Consider the following 17,381-nt stretch of genomic DNA (forward strand, 5'->3'; position numbering starts at 1 on the left):
GTGACAGGACATTGCCCTTTGACCTTCAGGACACAATAGTCACCCACCCTCCTTATACTCCATGCCACAGCTTATTTTATGGCCTGTCACAGATAGGAGATCCCTCCCCAGGACAGGGACCAGGCCTCTCTGTATGTTTTTCAGCACCTCCCAGATGAACATGCAGACAGACCTCAGATTCTGCCGCCTCAGTGCCTCTGCGAACAAAGGGTATTGTCTAAGACATGACCAGAACAACCACAGTCTGGCAGAGTGAAGCTCACAGCTCCTCCAATGGGGTCTACAGAAATGGAAGGGTCAGATGGGCTACCCTGGCCTCAGACCTCATGACTGGCACCAGGCTGAGCCAGCATGCCCACCCAGCTTGAATCCCAGAAATCCAGTACAAAACAGGAAATGTCCTGAGCCTTTTGCAGAATATATGCTATTCTGTACAGGTCAGTTCACTCCACTGGCTCGACCTATGTACTGGCCTGTCTCTGCTTGAGGGGGCTTGATAAAGGGATACCCATGCATAGGAGAACGTGCACACAACAGCCACCAAGTGGGGGACCGTTCATTCTTTGGGAACAGGCAACTTAAATATTCACAGAGCACAAAAGAATGGCAGTTATGTTTTAAAAAATTAAGTTTATAAATATTTCTCCACTGTACAAAGTTTTCCCAGCCCTGCCCACCCCCATCACTGTTCACATTTCTCATCTTTAAAAAAAATCCCAATTATATTTATTTTTTAAATCATAAAATATATTTTTCCTTTGTTCATATTTAAAAATATTTACAGGGAGGCAGCGAGGCCGGGGTGGGCAGCCGAGGTCAGGATGAGTCCGTGCAGGGGGATGGAGGAGGTGGGAAGAGGTGGCAGTAGCTTCTTTCAGTGACAGGTGAGGGTGGGCAGCTGTCCTCTGCAGACAGGTACTGGCTGTGGGGGGTGGGTGGGGGTGGATAGGGGTCTGAGTCCGAATTCAAGTCCAGGTAGTATTTGCTGGTCTTCCAGCGACTGGTGCTGTAGTCGCTGTCACACACGTCCGTGCTGCACGGTGTTGTTGGGGGTGCCATGCCCCGGATGATGTAGGGTCTAGAGGGAAAAGAGAGGAGGTTGGCAGGTGCGCCTATACAAGGCCCTTGAACTGCTTGTCCTCAGCAAGCCTTCAGGGGCAAGGTCTGCTGGGTGTCATAACTTGGGGTTCACTTTCTCTTTCTCCCGCTCTGCCTCCACAGCCAGGGCTTGGTTAAGAACTAGGTCCCTGATCCCTTTCCAGACAAGTCAGCAGAACCTGTTCGCTGACTTTGGGAGGAGTTCACTTAACCTCCGAACTTCCGTTTCTCAAAAGGAAACACCTCTGCTTTGGGTATGTGCTTGCATATTCATATGTATGTGTGAGGGTTCATGGACCCGTGTATGGAGGTCAGAGGTCGAACTCAAGTGTCCCCTCCCATCTCTTTCCACTTTATCCTTTGGGCAGGGGCTCTTACTGAACCTGGAGCCCATCAATTTAGCTAGACTGGTTGGCCAACGAGCCCCCAGGATCCTGCCTCTGCCTCCTTGGTGCTGGGACTACAGCAACTCTCCACTATATGTGGCCTTTTACTCCACTCCTAATGGTTGTATAACAGTCATCTCCCAGCCTTATTTATTTGTTTGTTTGTTTGTTTGTTTTGAAGCAGAGTTTCTCTGTGTAACTTTGGAGCCTGTCCTGGATCTTGCTCTGTAGACCAGGCTGGTCTCGAACTCACAGAAAGATCCACCTGCTTCTGCCTCCCGAGTGCTGGGATTAAAGGCATGTGCAACCACCACCCGGCCCCAGCCTTATTTCTTAAAAGGCTTATTAAGGATGAAGTAAGATTCTATGTGTAACATGCTAGAAGCATAAGTGTCTACAGGAGAAAGTGTTTAATAGCTATTGACCACATGCTCTTTTCTGCAACTGTTGAGGATATGTGGTTCTGGAACAGTCGTGTCTTAAGTTAAAGCACCCCGACCTTGGTGACATCTTTCAGTCTCCTGCAGTGGCCCAGAAACTCTATGTCAGGCCCCGTGTCCTGAACTCACCAAAGCCAGTATCATGGTATCTTTTCAGAGCCTGGACCCACTATGCTGCGGTCATCATGAGCAGGAATGGGAGGCTGAAATAGCAGCAACATACAACTCAGCCTCAGCAAGGTCAGGCCACGGAAAGGACAGTGCCTTGGAGTAGGACCCAGAGCAAAGGCAGGCAGGGTGAGAGAATGGGGAACTGGCTTTGTAGGCATGGCTATTTCTAGTCTGAGGACTAGTGTTATACTTTTGACACTAGGAATCCACCGCAGGTCCTTGAGCAGCAGTATTAAGAGGGCTGCAATCTCTGACAAGTTCGTGCAAGAGTTCCCAGAAATGGTCACTAGATGGCAGGCAGGGCCACCCTGGAAGGCCCAGTAGGCCAGGGACCCAGGCACGGAGACTGTGTGGTCTGGACAGGTGCCAGAACCCTGGCCTACATGCTGGACGGGCCCAGGCCCTCTCTACCTGCCTTGGCAGGTAGCTCCCCTGTGGTTGAGGCCTAGAGTACCTAGAAGGCAGCCCTGTGAGTTATGCCCATCTTTGCACCCTAGACTCTGATTAGTTACGGCAACCACAGCAGTATCCCTGGATCCTACTTCTCCTCTATATTCTGTGGACACTCTGCTGTAGAATGTGGGTTCTCTGAGCAACATGACCAGCTGCTTTCATTAGAGCAGGTGGGCCCTCTTCTAGGGACCCATCACTTGGGGTCCTGCTGACTTCTGATATTTCCTCAAATGAAAAGGGGCTAGAGAGGGTCACTGAACCCTCACCTGTGGCTCCCTCTCATGTATGTGCAATTCTGCTTTAAATGTGTTTGGCCCGGGATAACTCCATCCATGCTGGGAGAAGACTTTCCAGTGTGGGGACTTGCCGGGGGAAGTGTCACCATAGTCCTCTAAGACAGACCAATAAGCTCACTGGTTCCCTGGTGTGAATTTTGGTGGAACTGTTTAGTTTATCATTGGGACCTTCTGAAGAGGAGTAGACTATGTATTTACATCACCTCAAGATTAAGAATGGCTCATAATAACATTCTCACTCATGGAATTTGGTCTGAGACCCCAAAATAAAGGTAACTTGGAGGTCAGGGTCAGGCTGAACCAGCTTGTGGGCTTCTCAGGCTCAGAGAGACCATTGTTTTGAGAAAAGAGCAAGAATCACCCCTTGGGCTGGAAAGAACATGAACTGCTCTTGCAGAGGACCGAAGTTTGATTCCCAGTACTCACTCAGGCAGCTCACAACTGCCCATAACCACAGCTCCAAGGGATCCCCTGACCTCCTCAGGCACAAACAAATAATTTTTAAAAAATCATCCTAACAGAGGTTACCCTTGTCAGGCTCTGACCAAGGGCCAGCATCACAGTGGTTTTTAAACACACACTTGAGCCTTCTGAGGCTCTGGCATCATGGTGGCCAGGGTTGCCAGGACCAATAGCTGGGGTGGGACACAGCAGGGACTGGAGCCTGAGCCCTGAGGCCTAAGCACTGGTTTCCCCCAATGGGTGCGAATACTATGCTGGATTCCTTCAAGGCCATGCTCCAGGTGTCCCAAGTGACAGCAAAGCCCATTAAGATGTACTTGCTGGGTGGTGGTGGCACATGCCTTTAATCCCAGCACTCAGGAGGCAGAGGCAGGCAGATCTCTGTGAGTTCAAGGCCAACCTGGCCTACAGGGCAAGTTCCAAGACAGGCTCCAAAGCTCCAAAGCTACACAGAGAAACCACAACTCAAAAAAAAAAAAAAAAAAATCACCTGGTGTCTAAGCAACACTTAGCCTGCCCTGAGCTCACAACACAGAGGCAACCCTGAGGACCCAGAGAGTGAAGTGAAATGGGAAAGATAGAACCCATGAGACACACCCTATGAAAGATGAAGATGAGACCCTCCTCCCTATATATGGAAGGCAAGGATGGACTCCTACCTGTATGGTCTGGCAGTGGCTGGGATGTTCGAAGAGTAACACACATCCATGTTGTACAGGGAGGGGTCCGTAGCTGGGGATGGTGGCGGGTTCAGGATCTAAAGAGAGCAAGCAGGGTTTACTCCAGGCCTCCCTTGGCTAAACCACCCCTCCAACTTGCCAGCCTGGGATCTGAGGCTCTGTTCTCAGCCCATGGTTCACAGACCTCTCTAGAGCTAGTGAACTTAGAAAACAGAAGGGAAACATCAGCCACCTTCCCCAGAGCTGATGGTGGCCAGAGGCATGGGGACATAGTGCTTTCAACCCAACTGTCCTTGCCTCTCGGGCATCACTTTGCTGGTCAGTAGAGACCCCTCAGGACCACAACCAGATTTTGGCCATGAACACCAAAAGGGATGTCAGCAAGAGCCCTGGTCTCCTCCGCCCTGGTCTCCATTGTCTCCACTTGTCCATACGCACCTCTCTGCTTCCTCAGGAACTTCATGCTGACTGCACTTGGCTTTCATTCCTGTACCTCCTGCCATTGCCTGTGACCTAGCTCCTACTCAGGACGCCCCAAGTCCCCGCTGGAGCACTTTCCAACACAGGGGTTGGATGAGGAGGGAGCGGCCCCACCCCCTTCTCAGCGAGCTTTGCCCTGCCACCCACCCCAGCTGTGATAGGACAACACCCTGGACTGTGTGAATGTGCTCTGATGGACACTGATGGAGCAGGGACCTCTCGGTATGTTTCTGATTACATCCTGAGTGTTGTGACCCAATCGATGGATCAATCCCTAGATGAAAAATAATAGAGCCAGGCGGTAGTGGCACATGCCCTTAATCCAAGTACTCAGGAGGCAAGGGCAGGCTGTGTTTCTGAGGACAGTCTGGGCAAGAGTGATGTCTAGGACAGCCGAGGCTACAAAAAGAAACCCTGTCTTAAAAAAAAAAAAAAAAAAAGAAAGAAAGAAAAGAGAAATAATATGAAGGCACTGGAGGTGGCAAAAGGTACAAAACGGGGCCTCCTTGGAAGAAGTGGGTCACTGCAGAAGCACCTCCTCCCAGCCCCTTCAGCCCCTTGCTAGTTTTCTCTTTGCTTCCTAGCTCATGAATCACTTCTAGCATGATGTTTTGCCAAGAGTGCTGGGCAAGGAACTCCAGGCTGAAGCCTTTGAACTCTGAACCCATGAGGCAAAATAAACCAGTGGAGTGCTGACAGCAAGTCTTTCAAGTGTGGCCCTCTGCTGGCACACAGAGGAACTGTGTCTCCTGTAGCAATAGAGGTTAAAATGATAGACTAAGGCACACAGATAGGTGCCAAGACCCAGGCACTAAGATTGGGACAGCTCCCGTTGACCCACCCGTGACAAAGAAAAGTCAGTGCCAGGGGAATCGCATCTGTCATTCTGAGGATGAGCCAGACTGTGGTTCCTAAGCACAATCCTCCTAGGGATGTGCTAATGAAATGTACACAAGGCACACCAAGTGCAAGCCACAGGGTGCCTGTAGTGATAATTTTATTTGTAATCTAACAAATAAAGCTTGCCTGAAGATCAGAGTGCGGAGCTAGCCACTAGTTAGCTGTAGAGACTAGGCAGTAGTGGCACACACCTTTAATTCCGAAGCAGAGGCGTACAGATCTCTGTGAGTTCAAGGCCATCATGGGTTACACAAGATTGATCCAGACTAAAAGAGCCAGAGCCAGGCAGTAGTGGCTTATGCCTTTAATCCCATTACTTGGGAGTACTCGAGCTACTTCTGAAGAGCTAGCTTCTCAGTTTCCTGGGGAACCCACTGCAACGAGCAGGGCTGCAACTCAAGAGAGGGTAGCTTTGTGCTGTCACAAGAGGCTGCAGAGAGTGCAAGAACAACAGGGGGTTTCTAAACTCCAGATGCTGGCCCCTAAAAATAGACTCTGGAACTTTCGGAAGACTCAGCTCCTATCCTGTCACCCAGAGATAACACTGTCCTCGGCCCCATCCGCCCAGGATGAGGGGAGGCATGATAAGGAGTCAACAACACACAAACAAGGGACACCCCAAAGGGGAGGGGGAATCCTTGGCAATGTGGGCTCCCCAGGGAGACCCTGGAAGACATATGAAGGGCTGTCCTTGCCTTTGTGTAAGCTGCAAGAACTGGGGAAGCAAATGCTTATGGAGCACAGCCGGGCACCAAGGTCTTCAAGGACATTGCTGCTGCAGCCCCTCACTGTGCAGTCCTGAAAATGGTTATGTTCTGACTTGACTCTCATTTGCCTGCCTATGCCTCCCGATGAAAGGGTGGGATGAAAGGCATGTGCCACCAGTGCCCAGCAACAACACATGTGCCACAGCACATGTGGAGGTCAGAGGACAGCTTCAGAGAATCGCTTTTCTCCTACCATGTGGGTTCCCCTGCTAAACCATCCTGTCAGCCCTGTAATAACTTACTGCAGGATACTATTACGATTATTCAGACTTATTATTAAATCACAGACTTGACCACAGGTCTTTGTACAGGGAGAACCAGCGTGTGTCTGCCTGACACAACCTGCAGTTTTTAGCATCTGCAGGGGGAAGGGATGCTGGCATGTGTTCCCACAGGTATGGGAGAAGTATTACATACAGATTCACACGGTGCAACAAGCCACTCTGGAGACAAGGTTTCTCCTCCGCTTGCCTCAGGGAGGGCATTCCCTCACAGGAGAGGACTGGTCAGTCACTCTCCACAATCTCTTCCTCACAGGATGAGGGCTGGGAGACAGACGCCCCCACCCCAACTCGGAAGAAAGCTCCACACAAAAATCATACTGCTTGGTTGTCTGTCTTTGGATGATAACCATCTGTTTTCAAGAAATTGAGGCCATGGTGGAAGCCACAAAAATTCCTGGTGGGACAGGGAGAGACGTTCTCCTAGGCTAGATGGGCCCAGCAAGGCGGTGAGGACCATGATGTAAGACGAGAGAACTGCCTGGACACCAGAAAGTCCCAGGAATAACGGGAACTGGAGGTGAGAGCTTTCCATGTTTCTTTTATTCTTTGATAATTTTTTTTTGTTTGTTTATATTTTGTTTGTTTAGACAATGTTTTCCTATGTAGCCTTGGTTTTCCTGGAACTTGTTATGGAGACGAGGCTGGCGTCAAACTCACAGATCCTCCTGCCTCTGCATCCCGACTGCTGGGATTAAAAGTGTGTACCGCCACACATATTGTCTTCTGAGACAGGAAGACATGCATCCCAGAGTGTCCTCAAACTTCTTGTATAAACAAGGACGTATGGACAAGGATGGTCCTGGGTTCCTCACCTCTATACCCGCTGGTCCTGGTATGTGTTGAACTAGGGATGGAGTCTAGAGCTTTGAACATGCTAAGCAAACACGCTATGCACGGAGCCACGTCCCTGGTGTACATACGTGTTTGCAGACCATGTCCATAGCCACCGTTTTCTATTCAGAAAACAACGCCACCAGTGAGGAAAACAAAGGGGAGTATGCACCACCGCTCTCTGGGGTGCTGGAGAATTACAAGCTCTAGAAAGATCTCCCACCCAGGAAGCCCCTGGAGCTACTAGCACTGACAGGACTCCCCCACTGTCACCCATTTATCGGCCTGTCTCACTCACCGGTGGATACAGCGTGGCTTTTGTACTGGATGAGCTGCTGGATGAGGCCCCAGTGACGTGATTCCGGTCATAGAGGGGCACGCTGCCCCGCCCCCCCACCAGGCTCATGGAACTCATCATGGACTTGCTGCACGGGATGCCTGTGGGGAAGGAGAGGCGGGGCACAATGAACGAACTCCCGCTTCGGGCCCTGATGCCCATGAAATGTCCACTCAGGTGAACGTATTCCAACTGACACAGGTCTTTGGCTGTATCAGGGCAAGCTACCTAGGTCTCTACAAAACATGCAGACTCACAGTAACTCCTGGGAAGCCTGCAGAAGGGAGCCCTGCGTAGGGCTGAGTACAGAGATACCATGCAGACAGAGCTCAGGTATGCTGAGAATGCTGAGAAGCGGAGACCACGGCAGCCCCTGGCAAGCCCTGCCCTCCACCCTCAAGATGAGCCAGGTCACATCAACCTCTGGATACTGCAGTTCAAGGAGGCTGGCTTAGTGAGAAGACAGACTAGGCGAAGAGAGAGGAAGCCAAGGCTGTATAGGGTTGGGCCACCTCCATGGTGGACCCTGAGTGAACAGGCACTTTCAGAGATGGGCCTGCCACACTATTGATAGGATCTGAAGCAGAAAGTGTTGCCCTGGGCATCTGCAAACACAAACTGTATCTTTGTGGGTGGCCCTCTGGGCTCTTCTCAGACAACTCACCAAACCTCCCCCATTAGAGAGACAGCTTCAGGCTCCTTACCTGGGAAGGGACCGTGCTGTGAGCCACCTGGGGCTATGAAATTGAGAGGCACATGAGGGGTTCCACTGACGTACTCATGGGGGAAAGGCCCATTTGCCCCCGTGTAGCGCTGGCACATCACTCGCTGGCAGACAAAGTAGACCCCTCCCATGACAAAGAGAGAGAGGATGATGCCAATGACAGGCCCAATGGCACTGCTGTGGGCTGGGATGTCATCGGAGGGAGGCTTGTTGATTTCTGTTGGATAGATCACTCACGTTAACCCCAAAGTGATGGCCTCCCACACAAAACATGCTGTCAACCCGAGCGGGGCTGCCTTTGCCCAAACTTGGCACCTGCAGGAAGGAGCAGATGAGCTAGGGACATGGGATATGGCTCACTTTGGGACAACTGTCTGCTGCTCCCTGCTCTCTGCCTGGCCAACTCTGCCTCCTTTCCAATGGCCTAACCTGTGCTCACAGGCTTCTGCCCAGCACCATGCTTGGCGAAGGTTGGTAGCAGGTATTCCTGAGTTAGCCCATGTTGTGATATAAGAGAGCAGGATGGTATGATCTGGAGTCAGTGTGAGCAACTGGGTACCAGTTTTCAGCTTTTTATTTTTTTATTTTTTATTTTTTTTTAACATATAGCTTGTTTTTTTTTATTTTTTTTTTTTTTTTTTTTTTTTTTTTTTGGTTTTTCGAGACAGGGTTTCCCTGTAGTTTCTAGAGCCTGTCCTGGAGCTAGCTCTTGTAGACCAGGCTGGCCTCGAACTCAGAGATCCGCCTGCCTCTGCCTCCCGAGTGCTGGGATTAAAGGCGTGCGCCACCACCGCCCGGCTCTGTTTTTTTTTTTTTTAATTTTTATTTATTTATTATATATACAACATTCTGCCTTGATGTATGCCCGCACGCCAGAGGAGGGCGCCAGATCTCAGTACAGATGGTTGTGAGCCACCATGTGGTTGCTGGGAATTGAACTCAGGACCTCTGGAAGAGCAACCAGTGCTCTTAACCTCCGAGCCATCTCTCCAGCACCCCAGTCTTCAGCTTTTACATCACCTCAATTACAAGGCCACCAGAGTGTAAAAGACACGTTCCTGATTCAGCTGACAAAAGTATGTTTACCTTGGGACACAACATTCCCAAGGACATCAACTCCATTCCTTCTTAACTGCCCACATCATGAAAGAGCCAGGAAAAAGCTTTTGTCTCAGAAGATGGAGCCTGAGTGTGAACATCAGGCCTATGGCAGTCCATGTACAGACCTTACCAGATACACAGCACCTGCCCAGCAGAAGAAAGACATCAGCAACCCAACTCTGCCATCTAAATCAGGCCACTCCAGAGTCAGTGCCCAAGGCATCTAAGCTGTGATGGTTTCTGAGTCCATAAGGAAATGTCCTTTTCCCAATATGCCCTCCTTTCCAGCAGCAGAGATCTCTGCTCTAGTCCCTATGGGGTAGATGAAGTAGACCCAGGCAGAAAAACATCATATCCTCTCTGGAATCCCAGTTCCTTCCTGTCTGACTGACAGTCTTTAGGAAGCCTTCCCTGCCCGACCACCTATCATCTAGCACTAACACTCACATCCTTGGGTGTTAGTCCATGTTACTCAAGGGTTATGTATGGCATATGATGTGGAAAAACCCAGACTACTTGGTTTGGGTTCTAAACTGTGTGAGAGAAGAGAAAGAGCTGATTAGTAGGCATGCGTGCATTCATTCTCTCCTTTTTAAAAGATTTATTTATTTATTATGTATACAGTATTCTCAGTATTCTGCCTACATGTATGCCTGCAGGCCAGAAAAGGGCACCAGATCTCATTACAGATGGTTGTGAGCCACCATGTGGTTGCTGGGAATTGAACTCAGGACCTTTAGACAAGCAGGTGGTGCTCTTAACCACTGAGCCATCTCTCCAGCCCTCATTCTCTCTTCTTGACTGTGACCAGCTGCTTCGAGCCCCTCCATTGATCTCCCCACAATGGCAGACTGTAACCTGGAACTGAAAGTCCTTCCCTAGACCTCCCCACAATGGCGGACTGTAACCTGGAACTGAAAGTCCTTCCCTAGACCTCCCCACAATGGCAGACTGTAACCTGGAACTGAAAGTCCTTCCCTAGACCTCCCCACAATGGCGGACTGTAACCTGGAACTGAAAGTCAAGTAAACCTGTCCTCCCCAAGTTGCTTTTGTCAGAGCACTTCATCACAGCAACAGAAACAAAACTAGGACACCCACTAAATGAAATTTCCCAGGTGCCTCAGGTCCCACAGCCCCACCCCACCTCCACCCAGACCCCGTCCCATTGGGGAACCTGCCTGGAAGCACTCACCACACATGAGCTCATCAGATCCATCAGCACAGTCGGGGAAGGAGTCGCACTGCTGCTTGATGAGGACGCACTGGCCGCTGGTGCACCGGAACTGATTGGGCAGACAGACAGCTGTGAGGGAAAAAGGGGTCACGCTCAGAGGAGCTGGAGGGCAGCTGCTGTCCTGGCCCCAACCAACGCTGAGCCAACAGCAAGAACGCTTTCCCAGCTAGGAAAGACCACGGAAAACCCCATCTTAGCCCAGCACAACCCCTGTTCCAAGGTCCAGAGTGAAGAGGGGCAGGACCATGATAGTAAGGAAGAGACCTTGATGCCAGCCTGCCCCCAGGAGGCATGCAGTCTGAGTCAGAGACAGCAAAGAGCAAGAACAACAGCCTCAGGTCCAGGGCCAAGGAGGTGGGGCTGAAGTGGAGTTGGCAGAAATACCATTTCCTCAGTGCAGGCAGGCTGGGGCAGTGGAGCCCAGAACTCCACGAAGGTATAAGCTGCACTCAGGGGGACCAAGGCCATCTCCTCTAACATGTGGACGGAGACTGGGCACGGAAACCTATCAAGTTACAGCACCTTGGGGAACACCTGGGTGCTTGGCAGCATCTCCCACAACGACTCTCTCCTGACATGCCCCAGGTTCCTGACCTGGGAAAGGAGACAAGTGCACTTTGTCCTTCCTAGGAGTCGGGGGCCAGCACCTATTGGTGCTATTGGTGGTATATCTCACACCAGAAGGAGTGTGGCCAGGTGAGTGGGAGGAGGGAAGGATAGATTCTGAACTCATCAAGTGACACTCAAACTAGAAGCACACACTATTACTGGCTCTGCAACCAACCACCCAGCTCCCCTGCCTAGCATGAGAGCAGTACAGCAGTAACTGGGCCAGGCGTGCCAATGGACCCTTATTTACACACACAGGCAGCTAGCTGAGTACAGCAGTAACTGGGCCAGGCATGCCAATGGACCCTTATTTACACACACAGGCAGCTAGCTGAGTTTGGCACATGTGCCATCATATGCTAACCCCTGGTCCATGGTCTCCACCAGATCACTCAGAGTACTGGTGAGCAGCAAAGTCATCGTCACAGTCACACAGAGGAAGCCACCAAGGTCACTCCAGGTCTCTGCTGAATGAGGGCAGAGGATGGTGGCAGACAGCATCTGACTCATGGAGAACATCACCCAGCAGCTTTGGGCAGAGGCAGTAAAAGTAACCACAGGAACAGCTCAGTGACAGATCTGTGCCTATGGTGCTAAAACATGTGGCAGATGACCAAGGACAGCGCAGGTCACGTATCATGCCATGCACAACAAGTGCAAAAGAGATATATTGGCAAACTTTAAAGAAGGGTCAGTGAGGGCTAGAGAGATACCCAGGTAAGAGCACTGGCTGCTCTTCCAGAGGACCCAGGTTCAATTCCCAGCACCACATGGCAGCTTATAATCATCTGTAACTCCAGTTCCAGTCGATCCAACACCCTCTTCCCGCTTCTGCAAGCACCAGGCAGGCACATGTGCACATACATACATACATGTAGGCAAAACATGCATACGCATAAAACTGAATTAAAAAAATTTTAAAGGCTGGCCAGTGAGATGGCTTAGTGCAGGGAGTCTCAATGTGGGGTCAAACAACCCTATGACAGAGGTCACATATCAGACATCCTGCATATCATATATTTACATTAAGATTCATAACAGTAGCAAAATTACAGTTATGAAGTAACAACGAAATAATTTCATGGTTGGGGATACCACAACATGAAGAACTGTATTAAAGGGTCACTGCTAGGAAGGCTGAGAGCCACTGGCATAGTGGATAAAGATGCTTACAGTCGCCAGGTGGTGGCGGTGCGTGCCTTTTAATCCCAGCACTCGGGAGGCAGAGACGAGGATTCCTGTGGGTTTGAGGCCAGCCTGGTCTACAGTGTGAGTTCTAGGACAGGCTCCAAAGCTACACAGAAAAACCGTGTCTTGAAATAAACAAAAACAAAACAAAACAAAAAACGAAAAGATGCTTACAGTCAAACCTGGTGACCAACATGTTCCCTGAGACCCATATGGTAGAAGGAGAAAACTGACTTCTACAAGCTGCTGTCTTCTGATCTCTATTAGCACAACATGGTGCACACAGCACACATATACATGCATGCACACACGCACACGTACATGCACACACACACACATCCTAAGGAAAAGCCTGAGAAGGTAGCTCGGTTGATAGAGTGAAGCATTTCTTCAAGGCTGCGCCTAAAACTCACTTCATTTGTTCCCATCAAGAGGACCTGCCTATTTAGCTGCTTTCTAGCCCCCTACTTGAGGAAGGCAAGGTGGAGTCTAATGCTTGGTGTACAGGAGGGAAGACCAAAAGGCTTTGGCAGGGCCTGGGTGGGACATAGCAGCGAGGGTGGGCAGGGCAGAGCCTCACCATCGCAGTTGGCTTCATCAGAGCGATCCTGGCAGTCAGCCTCACCATCACAGCGCAGGCGCAGGTCCACACACTGGCCTCGAGCGCAGGGGAACTGGGAGGCAGAGCACACTGGGCAGCCTTCCTCATCGCTCTGGTCGGCACACTCGGGGAAGCCGTCACAGCGCCAGGCTCCGGGGATGCAGTCAATCTCACCAGTGGCACAGGCAAACTGATCAGGGGAGCAGGTAGGAGGCTCTGGGAGAGGGAGGAGAGCACAGTCACGCAGACTCACTCCAGTGAACCACACAACTGCAGGAAGCCCAAAGCACGCTTTCATGTAGTAGGTTGGCTTCAAACTTGCTGAGTAGCCAAGGAAGACCTTGAACTGCTGATCCTCTTGCCTCTGTCTCCTGAGTTCCGGATCACAGGTGTGCGTCATCATACCTTGTTTACACAGTGCTAAGGACTGAAGCCAAGGCCTTGTATATGTGCTCTACCACCAGAGCTACATCCTCAATGCATGTCTCTTCTTTTTTTGTTTTTTTTTTTAGTGTGTGTGTGTTGGGGGGGGATGCTCCTATGCAGACATGGATAGCATCCCCCCCCTCCACCTTATTCCTGTGAAACAGGGTCTCTCACTACACCTGGAGTTGGGCTGACAGCCAGCAACTCTAGTGACATGTCTGTCTCTGCCTCTCATCACACTGGGGCTACAGGTGCCACAACTGTTTTGATGTGGCTGTTGGTGATACAACCTCAGGGGTTTATGCGCACAGAGCAGGTGTGTCTACCCACTGAGCCCCCACATGTCTCTTTTCTATGGTAAAGAGCACGGACTGCCAACACAGCAAAACAGGGTGGAAAACCCAAGAAGTTTCTTGGCTTCTCAAAGCCTCCATTTCCTCCTCTCTACACCCAGGAGCCACTGCACGAGTGACGGGGCTATAGGGAAGAGACAGCGCGTGTGGCTAGGGCGGGCCAAACAAGGGAGTGGTGGGTTGTGCTGCTAAAACACTGGACCCGACACATTTCAGAACCTCAGCAAGCCCTCCGTCCTGTGACCACACAAGTGGCCATAAAAGACTGCAAAGTGTCTGTGCAAAAGACACACATCTCTTGGGCTGTGAGAAGGGGCCCCAAGCTGAGTGTAAAGGCACCTGCCTGTAAACAGAGCACTTTGGAGATGGGAAAGGATCTGGAGTTCAAGGTTAACTTTGGCTACATTGAAAGCTCAAGGCCAGTCAGGACTATGGGAGAGAGACACTGTCTCAAAAACAAACCAAAACAAACCAAAAGAAGGGACCTGAGTCTCGTGGTGAGGTAATGACAGCGGGGCACAATGCTCCCAAGCGGAGAGCCAGACCTGGGTGCACTGCCCCTACCCCAGGCAGGCAGGCTCAGGCATCCATGGGAGCCATGCAGAAACATCTTCAGATTACCAGCCTGTGTAAGTCACCAGAAGTGAAAGAGAGTGGACAGACACAAAATGTCTCTCTGTTCTTGGCCAAAATCTAGGGTTTGGTGTTTTAGGCAGTCATTCCCGGAGCTCCTGGAACCACAGCCAGTCTACCAGAAGCAAGACTAGCTGTTAAGAGATGTGTCCATGCGCTCAGCCAATGCCAAAAGCATACAAGGCGAGGTCATGGGCAAGGATGAAGCCTGACCCTCCCAGGAGCTCACAGAGGATACTAAGGTAGAATGCAGCCTAGGCTACCCGGGGTGACCAGGTCACAGCAGAGAGGAAGGAAGCCCTGGGAGCAGACTTCATCACGGTGACTTTAAAGATCATCACTGTTTTATCACAGCCATTCCCCACAGTGCTCTGTCACCTAAAGGAAACCAGCCTGCCACGTCTGCTCTCAATCTCACAGAGGGGAAAGCAGAGCTCAAAGAATGCAAGAGTTCATCCAAAGGTCACTCATCTTAGAAGTCAGAGTCCAGGATCTGAACCCAGGTCTTCCTTAACCTGGTTCTTGATGACACATTGCCATCACAGCCACGTAGGCCCAGGGGAAGTGGGGGTGGGGTCAGAAGCACAAATCTGTTACCAGAGGGACTAGAGAGACTTTTAGAGCAGTTCAAATTTCTGACTGTTCTTGCAGAAGATCGGGGTTCAGTTCACGGTACCCATCTGGAAGTTAACAACTGCTTGTAACTCCAGTTCCAAGGGATATGATACCTTCTTCTGGCCCTGTGGACACTGGAGGTGTGTGGTGCATTATATGCAGGCGAACACTTATGCACATAAAATAAAAATAATTTAAAAAAAAAATCTGCTATAAGATCCAACAGTCCTGTGGATAACTGACAGCGGAACAGGTGGTCAGGAAGGATAAAGATGACTGATCAGTACTATCAATCAACTGGATCTATAAATCTTTCTAGAATATTCTACCTGACAACAGCAGAATGCTCATTCTCCCCAAGGGCACATAAAACACTCACAAAGACGGAGTCCATAATGCATAGTGGCCATAAAGTACACTTCAATTACTTCAATCTATTTAAAGAAAGAAATCCCACAAGGGAAGCTCTCAGACCACAGTGGAATTAAAGCAGAAATCAGAGCAGAGAGAGCTAGGACATTCCTAACTAACTAGACACCATATAAATCCTTCCAGGCAAAAATACTTACTACTGAGCCAACCTGCACCTCACAACACACTTCTGAACAACACATGGGCGGAAGAAATTGTCTCTCAAGATTTTATTTAAGTATTTCAACTATTGGGGTGGGGATCAGTACTAGCCACACAAGCCTGAGGACCTGAGTTCAACCCCCAGCACCCAGTGTAAACAGCCAGGTGTGATGGCACGTGTTCATAATTCCTGGGCTGAGGATGCAGACAGAGGGTCTCTGGGCTCACTGGACAGTCAACCTAGCCTAATTGGCAAGCTCCAGTTCCCAGTGAGAGACCTTGTCTGAAAAAAAAAACAAAACAAACAAAAGACAAGGTGGATGGCTGGGAATAACAGTGCAGATGAACCCATGGCCCCCACAGTACAGGTGCACACACACGCATCTGGACTATCTGAAAACTAGGACTGATTAAAATCTGTGAGTTGCAGGAAAAGCACACAGAAGTGTTAAGTAGGGAGGGGGCTACAGGTAAGGAAATGACTGCTTTGGAGATGATGTCATGGGTTCTGTCACCTTAAAGCATGCAGGGCACTAATGTGGCTCCTAGTCAAAGACCCAATAGAAGGTTCACTCACCACCACAGGTCAGCAGGTTCTGCAGGAGCACGAGGTGGACTGGGCAGGAGCAACGTGGCGTTCCATCACCCTTGGCGATGCAGATGTGGGAGCAGCCACCATTGTCTCGGGCACACGGGTGGGCTGCTGTATGGACAGAACAGGATGGAGAAGATCAGGTTCTCCCTCCTCAGAGCTCATCCTGTGCAGGTGAATGCCAGGCTCCTACAGAAGATCACCTCACTTGGTCCCTTCAGCAGCCCCGTTGATCAATACTAACATAGAAACTGATAGAAAAACCAAGTCTTGGGCTGGAGAGATAGCTCAGAGGTTAAGGACGCTGACTGTTCTTCCAGAGGTCCTGAGTTCAATTCCCAGCAACCATATGGTGGCTCACAACCATCTGAAATGAGATCTGGTGCCCTCTTCTGGCCTGCAGGCATACATGGAGGTAGCACACTGTATTGTATACATAATAAATAAAATCTTAAAAAAAAAATAAAAATAAAAACCAAGTCTTGCCAGGCGGGGATGGTGTAGGCCTTTAATCCCAGCACTCGGGAGGCAGAGACAGGCGGATCTCTGCAAGTTTGAGCCTGGTCTACAGAGTGAGTTCCAGGAGGGCGAGAGAGAGAGGGCGAGAGAGAGAGGGCGAGAGAGAGAGAGAGAGAGAGGAGAGAGAGAGAGAGAGAGAGAGAGAGAGAGAGAGATGAGAGAGAGAGAGAGAGAGAAAAGAAAAAACCCTGTCTTGGAAAACAACAAACAAACAACAACAACAACAAAACTGAGTCTTGGGGCTGGAGAGATGATTAGTGGCTAAGAGCACTGGCTACTCTTCCTGAGGATCCCACATGACAGCTCACTACTGTCTACAATTCCAACTGAAGGAGACCCAACACCCTCACAAAGATATACAGGAAGGCAAAACGCCTTTATGAAAATAAAAATTATTTTTAAAAACAAATGGAGTCCGGCAGCTGTGCTGTACTGCGAACACACAGCTGTCCCGCTGCACAGTCAGCATCCCAGCATGAGGCAGAAAGTTGCTCAGAAGCACTATCTCCAGCTGAGGCGCTTTGGACAGTGGGTGATTCCTGTGGGGTTGGGGAGGAGTCAGATCACCCTAAGGGTGGGGCTTCTGCCCTGGATGGCCCCACAGCTAGATATGGGAAGCACAAATT

General features: G+C 50.3%; 1 protein-coding gene across 1 annotated transcript in view; it reads right to left on the reverse strand.

The window, feature by feature from the left end:
* Nucleotides 1-610: 610 nt before the first annotated feature.
* The window catches only part of Lrp5 (LDL receptor related protein 5), a 108,043-nt gene continuing 91,272 nt past the window's right edge, over nucleotides 611-17,381 (reverse strand). The window contains exons 17-23 of the mRNA XM_038345728.2: nucleotides 16,222-16,347; nucleotides 13,024-13,260; nucleotides 10,605-10,715; nucleotides 8,290-8,526; nucleotides 7,547-7,686; nucleotides 3,966-4,063; nucleotides 611-1,078 (exon numbers count right to left, since the gene is read on the reverse strand). Coding sequence (XP_038201656.1) covers nucleotides 817-1,078; nucleotides 3,966-4,063; nucleotides 7,547-7,686; nucleotides 8,290-8,526; nucleotides 10,605-10,715; nucleotides 13,024-13,260; nucleotides 16,222-16,347 — 1,211 coding nt within the window. The 3' untranslated portion in view covers nucleotides 611-816. The remainder of the gene's footprint in view (nucleotides 1,079-3,965; nucleotides 4,064-7,546; nucleotides 7,687-8,289; nucleotides 8,527-10,604; nucleotides 10,716-13,023; nucleotides 13,261-16,221; nucleotides 16,348-17,381) is intronic.

The sequence above is a fragment of the Arvicola amphibius genome, chromosome 1, assembly GCF_903992535.2.
Source record: "Arvicola amphibius chromosome 1, mArvAmp1.2, whole genome shotgun sequence".
Classification (NCBI taxonomy): Eukaryota; Metazoa; Chordata; class Mammalia; order Rodentia; family Cricetidae; genus Arvicola; species Arvicola amphibius.